This window comes from Heteronotia binoei, chromosome 9 (genome assembly GCF_032191835.1).
Source record: "Heteronotia binoei isolate CCM8104 ecotype False Entrance Well chromosome 9, APGP_CSIRO_Hbin_v1, whole genome shotgun sequence".
NCBI lineage: Eukaryota > Metazoa > Chordata > Lepidosauria > Squamata > Gekkonidae > Heteronotia > Heteronotia binoei.
Window position 1 is genome coordinate 29216083 of NC_083231.1, and position 22595 is coordinate 29238677.

The 22595-nt window shown below is 42.0% G+C and overlaps 1 protein-coding gene across 1 annotated transcript in view; it reads left to right on the plus strand.

Annotated features, from left to right (window-relative positions):
* Window positions 1-203: 203 nt before the first annotated feature.
* Window positions 204-22595, plus strand: part of CEP135 (centrosomal protein 135) — a 37972-nt gene continuing 15580 nt past the window's right edge. The window contains exons 1-17 of the mRNA XM_060246389.1: window positions 204-415; window positions 2141-2288; window positions 3622-3812; window positions 3974-4141; window positions 4662-4803; window positions 5572-5656; window positions 6315-6443; window positions 8582-8797; window positions 9685-9750; window positions 10416-10566; window positions 13728-13921; window positions 15311-15454; window positions 15872-16015; window positions 16489-16566; window positions 18464-18615; window positions 19325-19440; window positions 20587-20741. Of these exons, the coding sequence (XP_060102372.1) occupies window positions 2182-2288; window positions 3622-3812; window positions 3974-4141; window positions 4662-4803; window positions 5572-5656; window positions 6315-6443; window positions 8582-8797; window positions 9685-9750; window positions 10416-10566; window positions 13728-13921; window positions 15311-15454; window positions 15872-16015; window positions 16489-16566; window positions 18464-18615; window positions 19325-19440; window positions 20587-20741 (2238 nt within the window). The 5' untranslated portion in view covers window positions 204-415; window positions 2141-2181. The remainder of the gene's footprint in view (window positions 416-2140; window positions 2289-3621; window positions 3813-3973; window positions 4142-4661; window positions 4804-5571; window positions 5657-6314; window positions 6444-8581; window positions 8798-9684; window positions 9751-10415; window positions 10567-13727; window positions 13922-15310; window positions 15455-15871; window positions 16016-16488; window positions 16567-18463; window positions 18616-19324; window positions 19441-20586; window positions 20742-22595) is intronic.

A 22595-nucleotide genomic window follows, 5' to 3' on the forward strand; every position in this document is an offset into this window, starting at 1 on the left:
CGCTGGCTCCACCGTGCCATGAGCAACAAAAGACTGCATCCTTCCATTCCCACATTCTGCACCAACCGCCAGCAAGATCAACCAAAACGCCCGCGCGGCTCCGCTCACATCCGATTGGCTGACTCATTTCCAGCGCCAGTGGAAGGACAGAGCAGAAACGTTTCTCGCGAGCTGCCGCCAGGAGTCGCTGTGGGCTGCGCGAACTCTGATCAGCTCAGCGGTTCGCTGGCTCCGAACACTCGCGGTTGCCGGGGCGACTCCTCGACGGGCGGAAGCAAACCGACGCTCGGCGCGCGCCATTTTCAAACCGCTTCCTCGCCCCATCCGGTAGCTAGTTCAGCTTTCTTGAGGCAGGGGAGGGCGACGCGTGGTGAGATAGGAAGACCCAGACCAAGCAGGCCCGCTCCGGCCCCTGGTGAGTGTCCGACCCCCTTGCTGGTTAAAGGAATAGGGCAGGCAGGGGAGGTGCCCCAAGACGGCCGAGTGAGGCCTGGTTTCCATGGCGATAGTCATTATGCTAGCGCCATGACGTCATTCCGAGGAGCCGCCTTCAGGCTTTCCTGGGTTCTTAGGCGTCAGGAGAGCCGCCTGAATTAGTTGGGTTCGCTCTTCACCTGCCTCGTCGCCAGGCCCGCCGCCGACCTGCCTCAACGCGCCACTTCTGCTGCTCCCTCCCCTCCCGTGACACCCAGCTGCCTCCCGGGGCCGCCCATTGAACCTTTCGCTCTTCAACTCCCACCTCTCGCTTTGCAGCGCCCCCTTCGCTAGGGATTGTTCAGCCAGTTTGATGCAAATGTGTGGACTTTTATCTGGGAGAACCGGAGTTCGATTCCCCACTCCTCCACTCGCAGCTGCTGGAATGGCCTTGGGTCAGCCATAGCTCTGGCAGAGGTTGTCCTTGAAAGGGCAGCTGCTGTGAGAGCCCTCTCAGCCCCACCCACCTCACAGGCAGTGTTCCCTCTAAGCTGAGTTAGGGTGAGCTAGCTCACAGATTTTTGCCTTAGCTCAGGAAGGATGACCCCAGAGCACTATAATTTATTCAGTAGCTCACAATTTTAATGCCAGTAACTCACAGCTTTAATGCCCGTAGCTCACAAAGTAGAATTTTTGCTCACAAGACTCTGCAGCTTAGAAGCAACATTGCTCACAGGGTGTCTGTTGTGGGGGGAGAAGATATAGGAGATTGTAAGCCACTCTGAGTCTCTGATTCAGAGAGAAAGGTGGGATATAAATTTGCAGTATTCTTCCCTGCGCTCCTGAGCTTCCTTTGTATCAACACTTTCTGAGCAGTAGGATAACCTTCGGCTTGGTCCAGACACTTATCCAAACGCTTCCAGATGGATAGGCTTACTAGTCTATAGCAGTAAAATGCAACAGGAGTCCTGAAGGGTTGCCAAAGCCAGCTGGAGAAATTCCTGGAACCTTGAAGGGGGGCGGGTGGAGCCTGGTCAGGTGAGTTTGGGGGAGGAGAAAGACTTCCTTGGCAGGAATGTCACTCTATGGAGTCCACCTTCCAAAGCTGCCCTTTCCTCCAGGGGAATTGTTCTCTGTGGTCTGGAAAGCATTTGTTGTTCTGGGGGTCTTTAGGCCCCACCTGGAGGCTGGCAACTTGAAGCAGCACCTCAAAAGACATTTTTTTTCTCACCTGAAGTATCTGATAAAGTGAGCTTTGACTTCTAAAAGTTTTAGAATAATAATTTTTGTTATTTTTAAGGTACCACTGGATTCCTGCCTTATTTTGCTTAAATTCCCTTTGTGTATCTGGTTAGCCATATCTGTTGTCTGCCTGCAACTATTTAATACATATAGTGTTTAACCTCCCCCTTCTTGTGTGTAGATGTTCTGAGTCTGTGTGGAACTGACATCTATTACTGTTCTGGCCTAAATGCCTCTTTCGAGATGTCTAGTTTATTCTGGAACTTGATCACGTCAGATTGTCCTCAGCCTGGTATGAGAAGAAGCGAGTTTCTAACTTCATGCTTCATGCGCTTTCTCTGATTGAAAAAGTAACATCAGAATTGTAAGAGTAACTTGCTGTCCTGTATTCCCCAGACAAGGCTTGTTAAAAAAGTAAGGGGCAGTCTGAAAATTTTCGTGTAATATGGTGCAAAGTACAAATCTCTATTTTTACTATTTGCAGATCCCTATTTATGATAAACTTCATTTGAGACAAGCTCAGCAATGGCTGTAGAACGAAAATTCATTAACCTCCGGAAGCGGTTGGATCAGCTGGGCTATCGGCAACCTCTTGGAGTTGAGAGTTTACCTTTGGTAGAAAAGTTGTTTAGGTATCTAAAGAGAATTTCCCACCCCACCCCCCAAAAAAAATCTCCACTCATACCCACAGCTGGATTGGTATGTGGTGTAATGAATACTGATGGAAGCTGGTTTTGCTTTGACAGCTTCTGTGTTTGTCCTGAAATGCAATTTGAAGAAAGTCATTCACATTTCACTAGCATTCATTGTAAGATGCTTTTAAAAGATGTGGAAAAACCCCTGCTCTAATCAGCAAATGCTTGGAAATTATGGGCTCCATGTAAGGCCTTGAACAGTTCTAACAGGCATGCACCTGTGCCAAAAAGCAATCTGATTTCAGTTTAGAAAAGAGACGACTGAGGGGGAATATGATAGAGGATCTATAAAATTATGCATTGAATGGAAAGAGCTGACTAGGAGAAAATTTTTTCTCTCCCAGAATACTAGAACTCAAATGAAGCTGATGGACAGTAGATTCAGGAAGGACAAAAGGAAATACTGTACTTCTTTACACAGGGAGTGATTAAAATGTAGAATGCACTGCCAGAGGATATAGCGATGGCCATAGGAATGGACTGCTTTAATAGGGGATTAGATAAATTCATTGAGGAGAGGTCTACCATTTGCTAATAGCCATGGTGACTGAGGGGAACCTTCATGTTCAGACTCGCTAAACCTCTGAATCCCAGAGCCAGCAGGCAACATCCAGGGAAAGTTTCAGCCCCTGTGCCTGTTGTTGGCCCTCCAGAAGAACTGGTTGGCCACTGCGTAAGACAGGTTTCTGGACTAGATGGACTACTATTCTGATGCAGCAGGCCTTTTCTTATGTTTTATGTATGGCATAATTTGTAGCATCCATTGAAATGGCTTAAACTGAGCCAGGATTCTCACAATCTCTTCTCAATGCTAGGACAGCTCCTCACATAAGAAATTATGTCAGGGCATCTTGCAGTCCTCACTAAAAAAACCCCTTGCTAGTTACTATGTACCTGGGACTGAAAATGAAGCAAGTGTTTAGTAAGTTACCTTTATTTAACTATTTCATGGTATAGGATTGATCCTTGCAGGCCATGACTACCCAGTCCGATGAACAATTTGAGAGATCCTGTGGACCCAAAGCTGAGCATGATATGAGAGTTCCCCCCCCCCCCCCCCCCCAATCTCCATTTAGTTTTCTGTAACACACACAGGGTTTGGCAAGAGAGAATTCTGGCAGCTGCTCTTTTCGGTTGACTGGTTAATAAAGCCAGCATTTTTTATCAGTTCTGGGGCTAGTGATCCTTGAAGCAGGGCATCTATAGGAGCATCTTTGCCACTGAAGGATTTCTCTTTGAATTTGTTTTCTTTGCTGACCTTGGATTTCAGTGATTTGGTTCACACAACTGAGAGTCTCCGGAGTACCAAGTTATCTGCTGGAAAAATTGGAAAAGAATGTAGCAACTTTGATGTTATCCTGGAACCTTATAAAGAAGAAAATGCCAGGCTCACCCGTGAAAATAATGAATTACACTTAGAGATTCTGAAACTGAAAGAACAATCAGAGCATCAGATCAAAGGTAATACAGGTTTTTTTTTATGATTTAGCTAAGTTTTGATAGTTTGCAGCTCTCTCTCAAGTATTCAGTGTATTCATAATAATATTTCTGGTGCATTTTTTCACTTTAAATATATTTGGAAATTCATAAAAGTATTGCAACTTTTTTCAATCACCTTTAAGATTTGAAAGCTGCACTGAGGAAAGTTGAGCATGAGACTGCAGACATGAAATTTCTGAATAACCAGTACATACATAAAATTAGATCACTAGAGAAAGAAAACAAAGCTAAGACTGAAAAAATCTTGCAGCTCCAAGAGAAGAATCTGCAAGCAGTGGTCCAGACACCAGGTACAGCTTCAGATGATAAGTGGTTCTTTGTAGCTTCTATTCTGACTTGCTACATTTTCCATCTCTAAGGGTGTAGTCCTACAATTAGAGATTTCTGAGAGAATTCAGCATGCAGTATTGGGAACAAAATTTTAGGCCTAATACTTGATCTGCGGCAGCTTGCTGGTCACTTACTGACACTGGTGGAGAAATATGTCCTTTTTCAGTACCCTAGAAATCAGCAGAGAAGCCCATGCAGGTGGTGGGAGTTCTAGGCAGCTATTGAAGGACAGGAGCCTTCAGTAACTTCTGTATGAAGGATAAAACATAATTCCATATGCTCTCAGGATGAACCTTGCCCATGTAGTTCAGTAATGATACAGCATCACACATAAAGCTTAGGCTGCTGCATCTATGGACCAGCTAAAATACAGGATTATCAAACTAAACAAATAAAATTCTGCAGGGTTCCCCCCCCCCCCCCATTGATGAGCGAAGTTTGTTTGGATTCATTTTTAAAGAGATACCCATTTATCTTTAGGTGGCAGGAAAAGAAATATTCCATTCAGGCGGCAGCGCATGCAAATAGATCAACCAGTTCCTCCCTCAGGAGTTGATGCCTATCCAGTTCCTCAACCTGATGACCCGTATATTGCAGATCTTCTTCAAGTGGCTGATAATAGGTGATGGACATGCTATTTAAATTTCTAAGTATTTCTAGTGCTGTTCTAATATTTTTCTCTTGTCATCCATGAATGTGATAGAACTAAATAAAAGAAACCCTGAAGACACACAGGAATCAGTTCAAGCCTACTGTGTGTCTGTGTGGGAGGGAGGTTCCTTTTGTTGATAACAAGTGAATGGAAGAATTCCTCCATGTTACTGATTGCTATGGAAGTGTCCCTGTGTTAAGGTCATTTTAAAAAATCAGAGGCAGCGGTGTGGTTTAAAAGATTAGGGACACTGTTTATATTGAATATACAGAAGACTAGTATCTATATATTTAATAGCAAAGTTGGTCCCCATCTGTAGACATCTAAATATTCCGATTGGGGCACTAAACAGATTCTTCTGCAAATTTGGTGGCACTTCAGGGTATGTGTGTGAAATTCTCCCCAAATTGAAAATGGTTATCGTGCATGTACACACAATGCACTTACCTTCATTCTACCAGGTTTAGCCGGGAGCTGATCCAGGCCTCACAGTAGTGGATGCCAGGAGCTGCTAATGAACGTTACACATATTTTGTGGGTTTATTAATGTTTTAAAGCGTTGTATTTTTAAAAAATTATTTCTCACACTGATTCCTTTCAATGTGTGAAAGTAACTTCCTGGCTTATAGTCCATTTCTCTTGAGTGGCCAGATATCACAATGATTAAATTATCTGTCTGAGGTGGATACTTTATTAAGATTCCTGAATGAAGTTCTGTACAGATAAAATATATTTCAGAATTCATGAGCTGCAGCTGGAAGTGGCGGACTATCAGGAAAAATTAGAGATAACCGAACGTGAAATGAAGAATTATGGCAAACAGGTAAGATATGGTCTGTTTTTTAAAATCATATAATCTGATAATTGGTCAATTATGATAGAATGGTTTCTGTGGAACCTTATCTAATTTTAACAGTTGACAAATATAACAGTTGTTTTTTTAAAATCAAATTGTATTATCCTTTTGTTATGTGAGGCTTCTGTATTGTGTTTGTATATTGTAGAAACGCACACAAAAACTTATACCTTTAATCAAACTTTGCTAATCTAAAAGGTGCCAGTGAACTCAAACTTTGTTGTTTAGATTACTAAGTGTTAGTTTTGGATGACCAGCCTGAGAAAATCTAACAAGCCATTGTGCTTTATGGGCTGTACTACTGAGAATAAGATAATATTTTTATATTATTGCCCGTTTGTATAGCTTTTGACTCTTGAAAAGTCCATAAGATACTGGATAACCTTGGGGTAGTGCATTGCCTCTGTGCTACCATGCTCTTTTTTGTAACTCATTTGCAGTTGATCATTTTAGAGCTACTGGTGCAAATAAGTTGACAGTTTATACAAACTCATGATTTTTGTGTTTGGAACTTTAGCATTCCATAATGCATGTTCCTGTACCAATTGTGTTTAATAAAGAAGTCTTGAAAAGGTGCTTCCAGTATTGATGCTAAACATTTCAAGATACTATTTTGTCTTCATAGGTTGAGTTACGAGATGCAGAAATTGAGCGTTTAGTATTAGTTCTGGATGGTGGTCGTTCTCACGATGTTATATCTCTAGAGGCCAGAAACAGAAGTAACGAAAAAATTATTTCTCATTTAAATTTACAGGTAATGTATTTAAGATTCTTAGATTGGTCTACAGCTCTGCTAGCTGTGTGACAAGCTGCTTTGAACTGAGTTTCTCAGCACTGGAGCTGCTTCAGTGATGATAGTATTCACAGGATTTCTCTGAGCGCCTGAATTTCTCTCACTAACAGACTCCTCATAACATGCAAAAGACTTATTGAACTAATCCTTTGCAGAATCCTATTCTAATCCACCCTTTCTATAGCTACTTTGTCTCAGCACATTAACAAAGCAATAGGAGAACTGGTGAAACATTTTGTGTTACTTTTACCAAAAACTTCAAGTCATCATTATGTATGACATTAGCTGCCTGCCTTGGATTTCATAGCTTAAAAACAGAGAATACTACATCTAATAATTGCGAGGATTTGTTGCAAAATAATCCTGCCTATTCACAACATGGATGTAAAGGCACTACACCTCAGTGATTCCTGTCCTTCCTGGTAGACATATTATAGAGAGCCATGCTGGGAGTCTTTTGCTCTGTAGTGTTGTATTTATATAACAGCCTCGTGGCGCAGAGAGGTAAAGCTGCAGCACTGCAGTCCGAGCTCTCTGCTCACAATCTGAGTTCGATCCCGGCAGAAGCTGGGTTCAGGTAGCCGGCTCAAAGTTCACTCAGCTTTCCATCCTTCCGAGGTTGGTAAAATGAGTACCAGCTTGCTGGGGGGGGGGAGTGTAGATGACTGGGGAAGGCAATGGCAAACCAACCCATAAAAAAGTCTGCTGTGAAAATGTCATGATGTGACGTCACCGTAGAATCGGGAACGAATGGTGCTTGCACAGGGGAATACCTTTATCTTTTACCTTTATTGTATTTATACTATGGAATTTTGTATAGCTATTTAACATCTCTAACTGGAAGAGGTCACCTAGAGATTTCTGCTAAAGTGTCATCAATGTGCGGATGATACTCAGTTCTTTCTGTTTTTCAGTGCATCCAGATGTGGATGTAGATGTTAGGTTCTTGGAGTTAGTGATGGGCTGGATGAGGGCTAATAATTCCTTTCAGTCCAGATAAGGTGGAGCTACTGTGGGTTATTCACATGGTTATGAAGGAGTTACATGCATTTCCTGCTAAAGATCATTTTCACAGTAGAAGATATTCTAGTTTACATATACACTCTCATGGGGTTTCTGTAATGTGGAGCCTTTCACCAGGTTCAGTTGGTGGGCAGTTCACCCCCTTGTGATGCAAGCTTGATTAGTTGGGCTTTATCTATGGGGCTGCTCTTGAAAAGTCTTCTGAAACTTCAACTGGCCCAACCATGAGTAGTCAGGTTGGTGTTGAGAATTTGCTTTAGGGATTAAGTCTTTTCCATTGTGACATCTTTGTTAGTTTCCTGTCTGTTTCCAGGAATAATTCAGAGTGCTTGTTTTAATCATTAATTCCCTGTATTTCAGGGGATAAGGTATCTGAAGGCCTGCAGTCAAGATATGATGATCTTGGCTGTTAGAGAAGACCTTTTTTCTGTGGTAGTGTCCTAGGTTTGGAATTCCTTTGCCAGGAGATCCCTCTTGTGTCATCATTACTTTCTTAGGTACCAAGCTAAGGACACCCCATTTACTTGAACTTTTAATAGTAATTTTTTTTTGGGGGGGGTTATTAATTACAATTAAAAGTTCAAGTAAATGGGTGTCCTTAACTTGGTACCTAAGAAAGTAATGATGACACAAGAGGGATCTCCTGGCAAAGGAGTTCAGGTAGTCGGCTCCAGGTTGACTCAGCCTTCCATCCTTCTGAGGTTGGTAAAATGAGTACCCAGCTTGCTGGGGATAAAGTGTAGATGACTGGGGAAAGGAATGGCAAACCACCCCATGAAAAATCTTCCAATAAAATGTCATGATGTGATGTCACCCCATGGGTCAGTAATGACAGACTACCTTTACGTTTTTATTGTATTGCTGCTGAATTTCTACCACTGATTTTGCTGTTTGTTTTCTCTTAATGTTGTGAATTTTATCTGAAGTTTGTAAGCTGCCGTGTAGATTTTTTAAAAGTAGAAAGGTAGATAAAAACATGTTACAGTTAATACAAATGGCTAGTCTTCATGCATAGTACTACTTCACCAGTTTTAGTATTATGCAACCACTTGTTATCGTGTGGTTGTATTTTGTAGGTTGAATTTTTGCAGCAAGCAAACAAGGACCTTGAAATGCGCATACAAGATCTTTTGGACAGTAGGAAAAACGTGACCAGCGAGGTGGCTAATTTAAGTAATAAAAATGAAGAGCTGTGCCATGAATTGAGTGAAATAGATCATTTGGCACAGCAGCTGGAAAGACAGAAAGAAATTGTTTTGGAGACAGCAGATAAAGAAATTGGAGAGGCAAAGGTAAGGGAATTCTCTATTTTGGTAGAACATCAAGAATACATTCAAACTCTCAAAGTTATCTGCTTTAAATACATTTTGTGATTTTCTACAGTGCCTGTTAAATTGCTCCAAATGGAATTGTAATCATTCACCATGGGAAATGATTAGCGTAGGCATATTTTTTCTGCATAGTTTTCCATTCCCTTTATTTGGAATGCAGCTATCAATTTTATGATGAAAGCAGGCTAGTTTGACAGTTAGAAAGAAACACCACAACTGCGTAACCATTTCCCCTGCCCCCCTCCAGAGTGCCTTTGAAGATGCTTGCTTGAATATTCTCACAAGAACATCTTCAGCCCCACTAGAATGATAAGCTGTTCCATTTAGGGTTCAGTGGACCTCCTAGGTCCTGCCATAAATATTTTTTCTGGGCATTTCCTGTAAATCTTTTTCTGGCATTTCTGTTGCCACCAGAATCTTTGGTAGACATTCAGCTTTTCCTCAATTCATGCTGGTTTCTGGGATTTTTACTACATGTACTGTTATTTCCATGTCTGTGGGTCAAATAATTGGTTCCCAGTGTAGCCCAGTTCTAGTAAAAAGTGAAGGCAATCACCATGCTCACTTGCGAAAGCGTTTTTTGCAATGCTATAAAGGAATGTAAGCCTATGTAATATATTCCAAATACCTTTGCTTAGTTGCTTTTTCCCCATAAATTACATGAATGTACGTTCTGGGGAGGGTTATTTAGCAATAGCTATTGATTCCTTAAGAAAGTTAGTCGACATCTTCCTCGTGTTCTATTAGTCAAACATTCTTAGACTAGTTAAGAGAAATTCTACCTTATATAATAACCTATTTATAAAAGAAAATTTTAACCATTTTTAAATGTTGCTTATGATTTAAAGGAAGCAATTAAGAAAAGGGATGATGAAATTCAGGACTGCGAAGAAACTATAGCCAGACTTAAATCAGTAAGTAGCACTGCCTATTAAGCTGAATTTAGTTTAACATTTTATGTAATCTTGGCTTGGATCTAATGTGTTTATGCTAGCAACAGCAGTAGGAGAAAAATTAGTATTATATTTATAGCACAATAGCTGTGTAACATTGTTGCAGTGGATTTATAACCAAAAAGCTAACAAATGAAACATTCTTGTATTTATTAGAGTTATCTCCTGAAGCTTTTATTCCAAAACAGTGGCAGTAGGATTGGATTAAATGATCTTGAGTGGAAAAACTTGTATGTTGAGTTCCAATAGGGATGGTAGCTGTCATACTTTATTGCTTGATCATTCTTTGGTTCTTTTAACATAGAGAGAGCTATGTTGAAATCAACCTCTGCCTTAGTGGGTGTGATCCAGTCAGATCCCATTGATTTCAGTGCTGAAGAGCAACTTGGAAAAGCAGTTCCTCCCCTGCCCCATGCTTTCACTAGACCCATAATTCTGTGCTTTGATGTCTTCAGATTCATTTCTATAGACAGTCTTCACTATAATGACTTTTGTGTCTTAACTTGTTTTGGAGATGTTTATTCCTTCAACTTTACCATTATGTTTAAGGAGTAGTATGGTAACATGAAATGCCGGCTTCCTTACTGTATTTATGAATATACTTTCCAATATTTTTCTTATTTCAGGAGCTGTTTTCATTCCGTAGAGAAAAAGACAAACTAGCAGAAGAACTCTTTAGGATGACAGATGGAAAGCAAACTCTTGAGTTGGTCTTAAATCAGGTTCAGCAAGACAACCACAGGCTAGCCAAAAAAGTTGAAAACTTTGAAATTATAGGTGAGCAGGGTCACATAATCAGGTCTGTAGCTCTGAGATGTACTAATGCGTATGCAGCCCTCCCCACCCCCGACAAATGTTCAGTTTTCAGAAATTTCACATAATCTGTGCCCTTGCAGGGCTGCTTATTATTGAAATATTTTATGTATGTCCATCTTTTTCAGTGGTTAATCTTTTATCTTTCTTGTCCTGTCCTCAATGGATAAGGTTAACCCTTGCTTTATACATGTGGCTGCCATTCTGTTGATAGCTGGAGATACATTCTCAGATTGGAATCTTTAATATTCCACTGAGAAAGCCAGCTTGGTGAAGTGGTTAAGTGCGGTGGACTCAAATCTGGAGAACAGGTTTGATTCCCCACTCCACGTGAAGCCTGCTGGATGACTTTGGGCCAGTCACAGTTGTCTTGGAGCTCTCTCAGCTCCACCTATCTCACAGGGGTCTGTTGTGGGGAGAGGAAGGGAAAGGAGATTGTAAGCCTCTTTGGAGGGAGCGGCATAAATCCAGCCATTTCTTCGTCTTTTAGTGTGTGTTGCTCTTCTCATTTTTTTTTTCTCTAGGATGAATTGGTACAGTGCTATTTGCCTTTTCTTATATACCATTTGTCTTCTATATCATTTGACATCCTTGTAGGTAATCTCTGTTTCAGTTTGATTATTATTATTATGGTCAGTGACCAGATCTAACTGACAAAAACATTATCAGGTGTACAGATATGCAAGTTATACTCCAGCTAAAATATAAAATTTAGCAGAAAAAATCTATATAAAATTGCATAGTTGAAAGAGAATAAATTATAAAATACATAAAAATAACATCTTAGGAAACCATATTTAAAATTTGAACCTGGAATCTAAAAATCAAGAACTATATAGTAGACTATATACTTTGTGATGAAGTCTAAGTCAAGGCTCAAAAGGGCAGGACTGAAATTTATTGTTCACTGTGATTGCCTCTGCACAGAATCTAACAGCTTGGTAATAACTGAGATTTCATCAGTTGATAATTTATGTAAGCATATCTGGTCCACCCCTACCGCAGGACTGTTAACAAGGGAAAGAATGGCCTTATCTCAAATTTGTTTATAGAGGGGGCAGCAGAAAAAGGCATGTCCTGTTGTTTTCACCTTCTCTAGAGGGCAGACGATAAAGAGCCCTGTGGCACAGAGTGGTAAAGCTGCAGTACTGCAGTCAGAGCCCTCTGCCTGAGTTCGATCCCAGCGCAAGCTGGTTCAGGTAGCTGGCTCCAGGTTGACTCAGCCTTCCATCCTTCCGAGGTCAGTAAAATGAGTACCCAGCTTGCTGGGGGGGAAAGTGTAGATGAACGGGGAAGGCAATAGCAAGGTAAAAGGTAAAGGTAGTCCCCTGTGCAAGTACCAGTTGTTTTCAACTCTGAGATGACGTTGCTTTCACAATGTTTTCACGGCAGACTTTTTACAGGGTGGTTTGCCATTGCCTTCCCCAGTCATCTACACTTTCCCCCCAGCAAGCTGGGTACTCATTTTGCCGACCTTGAAAGGATGGAAGACTGAGTCAACCTGGAGCTGGCTACCTGAACCAGCTTCACTGGGATCAAACTCAGGTCGTGAGCAGAGGGCTCTGACTGCAGTACTGCAGCTTTACCGCTCTGCGCCACGGGGCAAACCACCCCATAAAAAGTCTGCCATGAAAACGTTGTGAAAGCAACGTCACCCAGAGTCAGAAACGACTGGTGCTTGCACAGGAGACTACCTTTACCTTTTTAGAGGGCGGGGGCAAATCCTCTCAGGGTATGCAATCTTCATATATCTCCCATCCAAAATCATGGATGGCATGGCATCACATTTGGCCAGTGTAAAAGCTCTCCTGTAAGGAAGGAAATCTAGAGTTTTAAGATTCTTGGCCATTGCCACAATGCATTTTGTCTTCTCAAGGGCCCTGAAGCCAGGAGACTTCATTAAGTCTTGCTGGCATTCCATGTCACAAATCCTTTGCCTAATTGTGAGTTTGACCGGATCAATGATCTGTGACAAAAGGGCACCAGGTGAAAGGCCCATTCTTTCAAGGCTTCCCTCAATCCTGTGAAGCCCGCTCAGTTTGTAAGAATCTTGCATTACAAGGGGAAGAAGTCCTTTTGGATTAGTATGTATCTTAAACCATTGGGAAGCAGATGCCAACAGAATCCTCACCTCAATCCTCATTTCCAGATGGAAAAGGAACAGCTGGAGGGCCCTGAAAATGGCACTAAGGAATTTAGATTGTATCTTTTCAAATAAATTCAAGCTTGCAGTCGAAATATCAGTAAGAGTGCTATACATAAGTTGGGGTATTACTTTAGCGTAAAGAAGTGTCTCAATGCATCAGATACATAAAGGCCCCCCCCCCTTAGAACAACAGCAACAAAAAAATCTTAATATTACATACTTAGTTATCTCTTACAATGTGCAGCAGTAGATCTGGTCTCCTGGAATACTGCCCCAAGATAGATGAATTTATTGATAGGTCATCCCTGAATCCGTTCAGCATCTCAGCTTCCTCCTCCATATGCTCATGGTAGCAGTGGGGAATTTAATGCTGAGTTTGGGTGTTGCAGTCTGTAAAAGGAAAGGCACAATGTTGTTGGATCTTGTGGTCCTTGAATCTACCTCCTGTGCTTCCAAGTGTTCTGTAAATGGAACACAAATGAGACCTTTGTCCCAGTGCTCTGAAGTGGTAGTGGATGAAATACAGTACAGTGGTAAATTAACCACTGAAGTTTGATTGATATAGACTCAGTTTTAGCAAGTGAAGTTTAGAATTAAGAACAATTTGTATAAAGTTTTTTGGTTCTGACACGTTACCTTATGCATTTTTCAATGTTGCAAAAAGACACAATTTTAGGTGTTTAATGTCAGTTTGCTTAATATGAATTATTTGCTTAAAGACTGATGATTAAGCAACTAGTTGTTTTGTTTATTGATTACCAAATAAAATAACATAGGTGATATTGAATAGTGACAGAAATGAAAGTTGTAGCTCCAAAATTACCTAGTCTTCCCTGCTTTTTTAGTCTTGCGGGAGATTTTGAATCAAAGCAGGAAGGTGACAGGTGAGCTTAATTTTGCAGCCTGAGTAATTACTTCTGGAGTACTTTATTGGTTTATGGTGGGTATGTTCATGCTTCTTGGTTTCATTTTCCTTCAGAACGCGAACTTGTTCTCGAAACAGAGAGAATGAGACTAGAAGGTGGCATCGCACTTGGAGTCAAGTCGCCTTCTCGTATGGATGCGTTCGTAAAGTCTTTAGAAGCAGACAGGGACTACTATAAGCGAGAACTGGAGTGTCTTCAAAAGATTGTGAAGCAAAAATTAAGCCCATTGCAAAAGTCTCCAGAAAAGGTAATGTCTGTCTGGGATTTTTGTTGTTGTTAATTAGTCCTTCTTCAAATCTCTCAAAATTGAGAAACATTGAGTTTTCCCTGATCTTAACAGTTTCATGCCAATGCTCAGAAATGGCTGTCTTGGCTAAAAGTTTTGTAGCAGGACCAAGATAGCTCAAAGTGGCAGATATGATTCTCTTCTCCATTTTTATCCTACGGAACCCTGAGAGATAAACAGAGAGAATGGTTGGCCCAGGATCACTCTATAAGGTTCATAATGGAATGTGGATTCACAAGCCAGTGGGACATCCACACAGCAGTTTCCCCCACAGCTCTCCTGGCCACCATTTACCCCCTCCTTCACCTAAGCACTTTTAAAAAAAAAACTTGGGAATTGCTGGACTGCTAGAACTGTTATATTGATCTTCTAGTTCCCAACTTCCATCTTTAAACAAGCATGTTCCTTGTAGGGGGAGAGTTCAGGATGCACATTTCCCCCTTTCACAATGAAGACAATTAGAGTAGAGGTGTTGAACTCATTTGTTACAAGGGCCAGATCTGACATAATGTCACTTTGTTGGGCCAGGCGTGTGCCATAAAATGTAACATGAGGTTCCAGAGGTATAAACTTTATGAAGGTATTTCAGATGCCAAATGGCAATAGCAGTCTTGATTGGATTTGTGATATGTAGCGGGATAGTAGGCTTGGAAGTATCAGCATTTTTAATGAGACACAAAACCTAGGTCTCAGTTTGGTCCAGGAGGATTCAGTCCAGGAGGATGCAAACAATAAATGGAAGTAAGTCTAAAGAAGTGAGCAGTGTCTCATGAAAGCTCATACCCTACCACAAATTTTGTTAGTTGTTAAGGTGCTACTGGACTCTTGCTTCCTTCCACTAATAAAGATTGCAAGCAGTTAGGATCCCCCCCCCATCTGTTAGAATTGGAAAGGGGGATCTCTCTCTCTCTCTCAAGTGTGCTTGCACATGAAAGCTTATACCTGGAATAAAACTTCATTGGTCTTAAAGCTGCCACAGTACTCTATCTGTTTCTTTCTCTGCGTGTCTGTTTTCTTCCCTCTCCCTTCCCAGAGTTGGAGAAACACTTGGCCAATCAAGAGAAGGGACATTTGGCTTTTTTTTCTTTCTTGCAGGCTGGATAGGAGCCTTGCAGCAACCAGTTCCATTCCGCATGCCATATGCTTGCCTTCCCTTCCCTCTGTATAACTTCTCAGCCTTGATTATTTACGTTAGTAGCATATGCTGAATCAATAAGAATACAATTTATTGGATAGTGTTCGTATTGTTTAATTTAACTGATGTAAGTTTTTAACTTTCACTGTGCCCATTACTGGTGATATATGGGTTAATAATTTAATTGTCCCTTTTTTGGTATCTCTGTTTTCCAGAGTGATGATCTTAGGTTGGTTACCAGAGAGAGAGATGAGCTACGAGCTATGTTGGATAACTTTGAAAGGCACTTGATACAGATTCAGTCCAAAGTCAAACTGCTAACTGCAGAAAGAGACAGACTACATAATCTATATGAACAGGTAAACTAATAGGAGCCTGATCAGTTAACAAATTGGGAGGGAGGGTGTCATTGTAAGTTTGTGACACCAATAAGGGAGCTGAGATTTATGAAAAGATGACTCAGAATGAAGGCAAGTGTAGGCGTAACAGCCAGGTGGAGATCTGGAGGCAAAGGCAGAACAAATGGCTGCTGGGCTCAACAGGATTGATAATGGGGAAGTATTGCTGCAGAAATAAATGGGGAATGAGGTTGTACAAGGGTGATGGACAAAGCAGAAGTACATTTCAGTGCCAGATCCTGTTCCTCGTATGTTGGCGGAGCTTAGTTTATTCTCAGTTCTACACACGCTATTCTTTCTCACCCCTTCAAACTCACCTTTCTCGTGTCTTGCATAGGTTGTGTTCTTTCTTAGTGTTTGTGCAATGTGTTCTCTTAGTCTCAGGATGAATTGAACCGTCTACAAAGAGAAGCAAAAAGTTGTCTTCGGGTCCAAAGTCACGTGGAAGAGGAGAGAAACATTGCACTGTCTGATTTCAGAAGAGTGGTGGCAGAGAGGGAAGGGCTAAGAGAGAAATTAAAGGTCAGAGAGAAATTAACAATTAATGCTTTCTTGTGGTTATTTTGGGTTGATTTTCGTGTCTCACAAACATTGCTTGTAGCCTATGGCAGTCTTAATTGTGGTTCCAGTTAGTTTAATTTGAAGCCCTGGATTCTTGTGCTCTGACATTGCATTGTGAGCATTGCCACTGAAAAGAAGGCAGGCAGCTGAGAAAAGGAAAAGAAATATCAATTCTTACCTTATTGCTTTTCTTGCTGCCACTCTCATTCATTTATTGTTCAAATTTGAAATCCTTTATGAATTCCAATCAGCTGCAGTTTTTCCTGGTTTCCCCTAACTGCCATGTTTCCAAGGCCATCAGATGCTAACCTTTTAGTTACTTCCCACTGAAGTAACTAATATTGAAGTAACTCCTCAAATATTACAATAGTAGATAAAGATCTACCGTAGTAAATAAATGTTTGTTTGAATTTATTTTCTCTTTCCTTTCTTAGATCATCCAGGAAGATGCTGCTCTAGAAAAATCAAAGTTGGAGAAGGAAATAGCAGAGCTGGAAAACACTATTCATACAGTAAGTTATTTAAGGTACCTGCAGGCATCAGAAGTACCAGCCAAGGTGCCTCGGAGGGGGATATCAGCTAAACCTTCAGGAGACTGGGATGAGGGGAGGTACCATCTGATGGCTCCTTGAGCTTTGTCGCTGCATCAGAGACAGCATCTGGCAAGTCAGATGCTGGTTCACGGCTTGTACTGGTCATAGGCTGTTCTAAAAGAGAGCAGAAGAGGGTCTCATCTTGTGAGAGAAGTGGTCAGTAGTTTCTTCTCTGGCTTTTGGCAGAGAATCTGTTAGAGTAGTAGAGGAGCTGATGGGTTTGTTTCTCTCTGTCCAGTTTTACTGCTGTTTGAGTCCAGCGGAGGTGGGTACCAGTTTCTGTTATGAGTATGGAAGGCAAATTGATGGAGTGGAATACAGAAACTGTTGGTCTTCAGGGACTTCACTGTCCATATTGAACCTTTGTGATTTAGAATGACTCAGGATTTCATGACAACTCATTGGTCTATGACAGGGGTCCCCAACTCCTGGGCCATGGTCCGTGGCCTGTTATAATTATAATTGAGGGATATATTGGGAAATAATTGGGAAATATAATGAGGGAAATATAATGAGGGACGGTGGCTCAGTGGTAGAGCATCTGCTTGGTAAGCAGAAGGTCCCAGGTTCAATCCCTGGCATCTCCAAAAAGGGTCCAGGCAAGTAGGTGTGAAAATCCTCAGCTTGAGACCCTGGAGAGCCGCTGCCAGTCTGAGAAGACAATACTGACTTTGATGGACCCAGGGTCTGATTCAGTATAAGGCAGCTTCATATGTTCATAATTATTTCATTATATATTACAGTGTAATAATAGACATTTTAAAGTGCACAATTGTATCAACCCCAAACCATCTAAGCTGAGTTCGTGTGAGCTAGCTCACAGTTTTTTAGCCTCTGGCTCACACATTTTTGTTTTCACTTAGGAAAAATAGCCCCAGAGCAAACTAATTTATGCAGAGCAAATTAATTTGTTTACAACTTTAATGCCAGTAACTCACAAAGTAGAATTTTTGCTCACAAGATTCCACAGTTAGAGGGAGCATTGCCCCAAACCACCCCCCACTCCCCGGTCTGTGGAAAAATTGTCATCCACAAAACTGGTCCCTAGTGCAAAAAAGGTTGGGAACTGCTGGTCTATGACACAACAACAGGTTACACCCTGGCTTTTTTCCCCCTCAGCAGATCGAGATAACGGTGATCCAGGGGGTGGGGAAGTTTCTATGATTCCATCGACAGATCACTATCTTGTTGGGTTTAGTCACAGTATACCTGTGACTGGGAAGGAGAGTGGTAAGGATGATATGCCCCTGAAGAAGGTTAGGTCCACATGGTTCCTTGGCACCTCTGAGGGATTTTCCATTTGGTAACGTTTGATACAGTTGCCAGAGATTTAGGAGCTTCTGGAATTTAAGAAGCCTCTTGACAGGTGGACATGATTGCTTCTAAGGACCCTCTCTCCCATGTGCTTGGGATCATCAAGTGCCCTGGTTATTAGTGGAATTAAACTCTATGAAGTGGTTTGGACAGTGGTTGGAGAACAGCGGAGGAAAATTCAAGCAGCATCTAACTGAACACAAGTTAAAGCTGTTTTTTAAGGCCTACTGCTGTAGCAATTTCTGTTTAGAAATCTGATATTATAGCAGAAGTGTTGCAGTGGACTTCACTGCTGTCACACTGTAAAACTCTTGAACCTCAAACCTAGATACCATAACTCCTATGAAATTTAAAACAAAGTAAGAAGAAGACACAGTTTCTGGGTTTTTTTATCATCTTACATGTGCAAGCTGTTAATTTTTACAATGCTTTGAAATTAAATGCTCTAAAGAAAAAAATTATTTATGAGATTTGGAAAATATCAGCTTCTTGTTTATTGTAGTTGGAAACCGAACAGCTTGATCAAACAACTTCCGTTTCGTTACTAAAAGACAAAATAGCCTGCTTAGAAGATGAACTAAGTGTGAAGTCTCATCACCTCTCCCAGTCAACTGAAGATGCTTCACAATTTAAGAGAGAGTTAAGCTCACTTCAGTAAGTTCAGCCATGTATTTTGTATTTCATTGCTGGTGTGGGCTCTATATGCCAATTGGTAACCAGTGCTTTTTTACATGAAGCCATTTCATCTGTGTTCAAATCCTAAGAACATGTGGAGATAGTCCGTATTTACCTGACAATCATAGTGTCCAACCCAGAAGCCCTGCTTCACAATCTTTGATTGCTCGGTATCGAGAAAGAGAGGCATTTCACGTGTACACAGAAATACCTCACTGTTTCCCATGTTCTAGGACTAATCCCTGTTGTTTTTGATGATGACAGGTTTCAGGCTACACCTTTAGTTAAGCTTGTACATTGCATCATTTTACCTGCTAGAGTAAACAGAGTTTCATTCCTTATGGGTATGTGATGTAGTGTCAGTTTGCATATTAGGTTCTTTCTTTTTGAGACATTTAACCAGAAATGACGGCATATTCTCAAGCAAAATTAAACTTGAAATTGAAGTGCCATTTATGGGCAATCTTGCTGCAAAATGTCATATTTTAGAAGTAATCCAACAATAAAACACTCTTTAAAAGGCAAATACTTGCCTTTTTTGAGAGGTAGATTTTTCAGCTATAATATCCTCTTGAAGATATAGGAAGTTTGTTTCTCTTTATTGCATGATCTTGTTCCTTGTTTATGCTTACATTAGAACCTGCATTTTGTTGGTTTTCTTTGCCCTAAATTGGCCTTGATTCTTCAGGCTCCTAAATGAACAGATACAAAAGTCCCTGGATGAAATACAGCATCGATTCTGTATGAAAGATGATGAACTTCATTCAGCTCAAGAAGAAATTTTGATGTTAGAGGGCACAATCGGTATGTGCTACTTTATATCTTTTAAAAAAGTAATTTTGTGACTATGTTTAACCATAGTGTTGGGAAACATTTTAAAGGCTGGCTAAGGCAACTCCCTAACCTGAGAGTCAGGAGCATTTGCTTCGCTTCTCCCCCCCAGTTTTAAAAATCAGCATCTAGCACCCCTTGAGCTGAACTGGGCCCCAATTTCCCCATCACTCTGTCCTTTCTAGACTTCTTGAAAATGTTGAGAGGGATGTGGTTGATACACATGAAAGAAACTTCTGTTCCTTGTGAATTGTTTGCACCCTCATTCTTCTGAGCCATTTTTACATCTGGGGGGAAAATGGAAGGAGAGAAGCAGAGTATTGGAGAAATAGTCAATTCACCTTCCCCTCTTCGGTCTTGTGTAGAGCAAGGAGGAGCAGTCTTGTGTAGAGCAACTGCCACTTTTGGCAGTTCTCTTGTGGCTGACTCTCAGCTTTTGGTGCTTAGGAGCTATAAGGAACCAACTATGAAAGATGTTGGCATACTGTTGGGTGAGCACTGGACTTCCACCTCAATACAGATGCCAACCAGTGGAAGTTTGGTTGAGATTGGCTTGTGATAAACTTTTATTATTTTATTCAATTTTTTAACCTGCCGTCCTTGCACAGCAGGCTCGGAATGGGATACAACAAATATAAAGATCAGCAATTCATTTACCATAAGTAAACTATAAAAACATGATACAGTCATTAAAACCTACCGTATCAGATAATTGATCAATACTACCAATAGATGGCGATCTGCAGCACAGATGTTGAATCCTAATCCTGTCTGTTGTGCACCATAAATGGAGTAACACGTGCAAGGGAGTCAGCCACAGTAGGTGGAACAAGGCAGGGGAGGCCAGTGTAGATGGTTTACTGCCACCCCAACCATAGGCCTGGCAGAATATCTCCATTTCACAGGCCCTGGAGAATTGCATTAAGTCCCACAGGGCCCAGATCTCACTTGGGAGAGTGTTCCACCAGGCCAGTGCCAGAGCAGAAAAAGCTCTGGCTCTGGTTGAGGCCAGGTGGGTTTCTTTTGGGTGTGCACATGAGTGTACAGGTATCTCATGCAGATGTACCCAATTAACTCGGCAAGTAGACTAGACTCACGTGTTCCTTTGTTTATCTTCAGTTAAATTAAATAATAATAGCACTACCCAAGATGAGACCATCAGTGTGCTCAGAAGTACCATTAATATCTTGGATAAGGAGAAGGACAGCCTTCAGGAAAGTGTGGATGAAAAAACGGAGAGAATTGCTTATTTAGATGACAATCTAGCTAATAAGGTAGGTACACACAGTATGAAATTATTCAAGTGATGTGTTACAGCTCTACCTTTAGCCCATACTGTGGATTGTGATGCAAAATGTTTTTTTCTAAAGATATACCAAAGATAAACCGCCCCCTCCTCAAAAAGATTACATCGGATCCGGCCGAATTGGCGCACTAACGGCCGGTCTCAAATTTGCCCTTTTGGGGCAAAATTATAGAGCGGGCAGTGGTGTTGCAGTTGCAGAGTTTTCTGGATGACGGTTCTACCTTAGATCCATACCAGTATGGCTTCCGCCCGGGCCATAGGACAGAGACAGTGCTTGTTGCCCTCATGGATGATCTCCAACGGCATCTGGATCGAGGTGGCTCGGCAGTACTGCTGTTGTTAGACCTATCGGCTGCGTTCAATATGGTCGACCACCAGCTGCTGGCCTGCTACCTTGCTGACGCAGGGATTCAGGGGTTAGCCTTGCAGTGGCTTTCCTCTTTCCTTGAGGGTCAGGGACAAAGGGTGGCGATTGGGGGAGAATTATCCCAGAGACACCCACTTAACTGTGGAGTGCCTCAGGGAGCGGTTCTCTCCCCGATGTTATTCAACATCTACATACGCCCCCTTGCCCAGATTGCCCGGAGGTATGGGCTGGGTTGTCACCAGTACGCTGATGACACCCAGCTCTATCTATTGATGGATGGCCGGCCTGACAATGTCCCTGTAAATTTGGACCAGGCGTTGAAAGCCGTGGCAGGCTGACTTAGGCTGAGTGGGCTAAAGTTAAATCCAGCGAAGACAGAGGTCCTTTGCCTGGGTTGCAGAGGTCCAGGTGGGGAAATCCCCTTGCCGGTTTTTGACGGTGCACCACTGGTACTGGTGCGCAGGGTCAGGAGCCTGGGAGTGCTACTGGAGTCTTCCCTGACAATGGAGGCCCAGATAGCAGCCACTGCTAAGTCCGCCTTCTTCCACCTTAGACGGGTGAGGCAGTTGTCTCCCTTCCTGGAGCACAGTGACCTGGCAACATTGATCCATGCAACGGTCACCTCGAGACTAGACTACCGTAATGCCCTCTACATGGGGCTGCCCTTGTATCGAACTTGGAAACTCCAGCTAGTGCAGAACGTGGCAGCCAGGCTGCTAGTGGGTCTACCTAGGTGGGAACATGTGCGGCCTAGGCTGCGCGAGCTGCACTGGCTGCCAATTGTATACCGAGTCCGTTACAAGGTGCTGGTTATTACCTTTAAAGCCCTATATGGCCGAGGACTTGCCTACCTTAGGGACCGTCTCTTTCCATATGTTCCCCAGAGAGCACTGAGATATAGTTCACAAAATCTACTGAAAATCCCCGGGCCAAAGGAGGCCAAACTGAAAGTAACAAGAGAGCGGGCCTTCTCGATAACAGCACCCCAGTGGTGGAACCAGCTGCCAGAGGAGGTGCGGGACCTTAATCAGTTCCATAGGGCTTGCAAAACCGTCCTTTTCCAGCTGGCATATTAAGATGGAACCATCGCGTCAATAAGATATGTTTACATGTATATTAAGAATGTAGCACCATTAATTTATACTGTAATTTAAATTTTAAATTTTAATCTAATCGCTGGTTTAAGAAATGTATTTTCATGGTTATGTTGTATTTATTGTTACATCATGGTGTGACCCACCATGTCCTGTAAGCCGCCCTGAGCCTGCTTCGGCGGGGAGGGCGGGGTATAAATAAAAATTTATTATTATTAATTTAAGACAGGGGTGTCAAATGTCCAGCCCGTGAGGCACACCAGGTCCACCTGGGGCTTTTATCAGGCCTGCAGGCTCTTTTCTCCCCCTCCTATCCTCACTGTTTGAAGCTCCAAGGCTGACGAAGTTCTCTGCTCTTTCA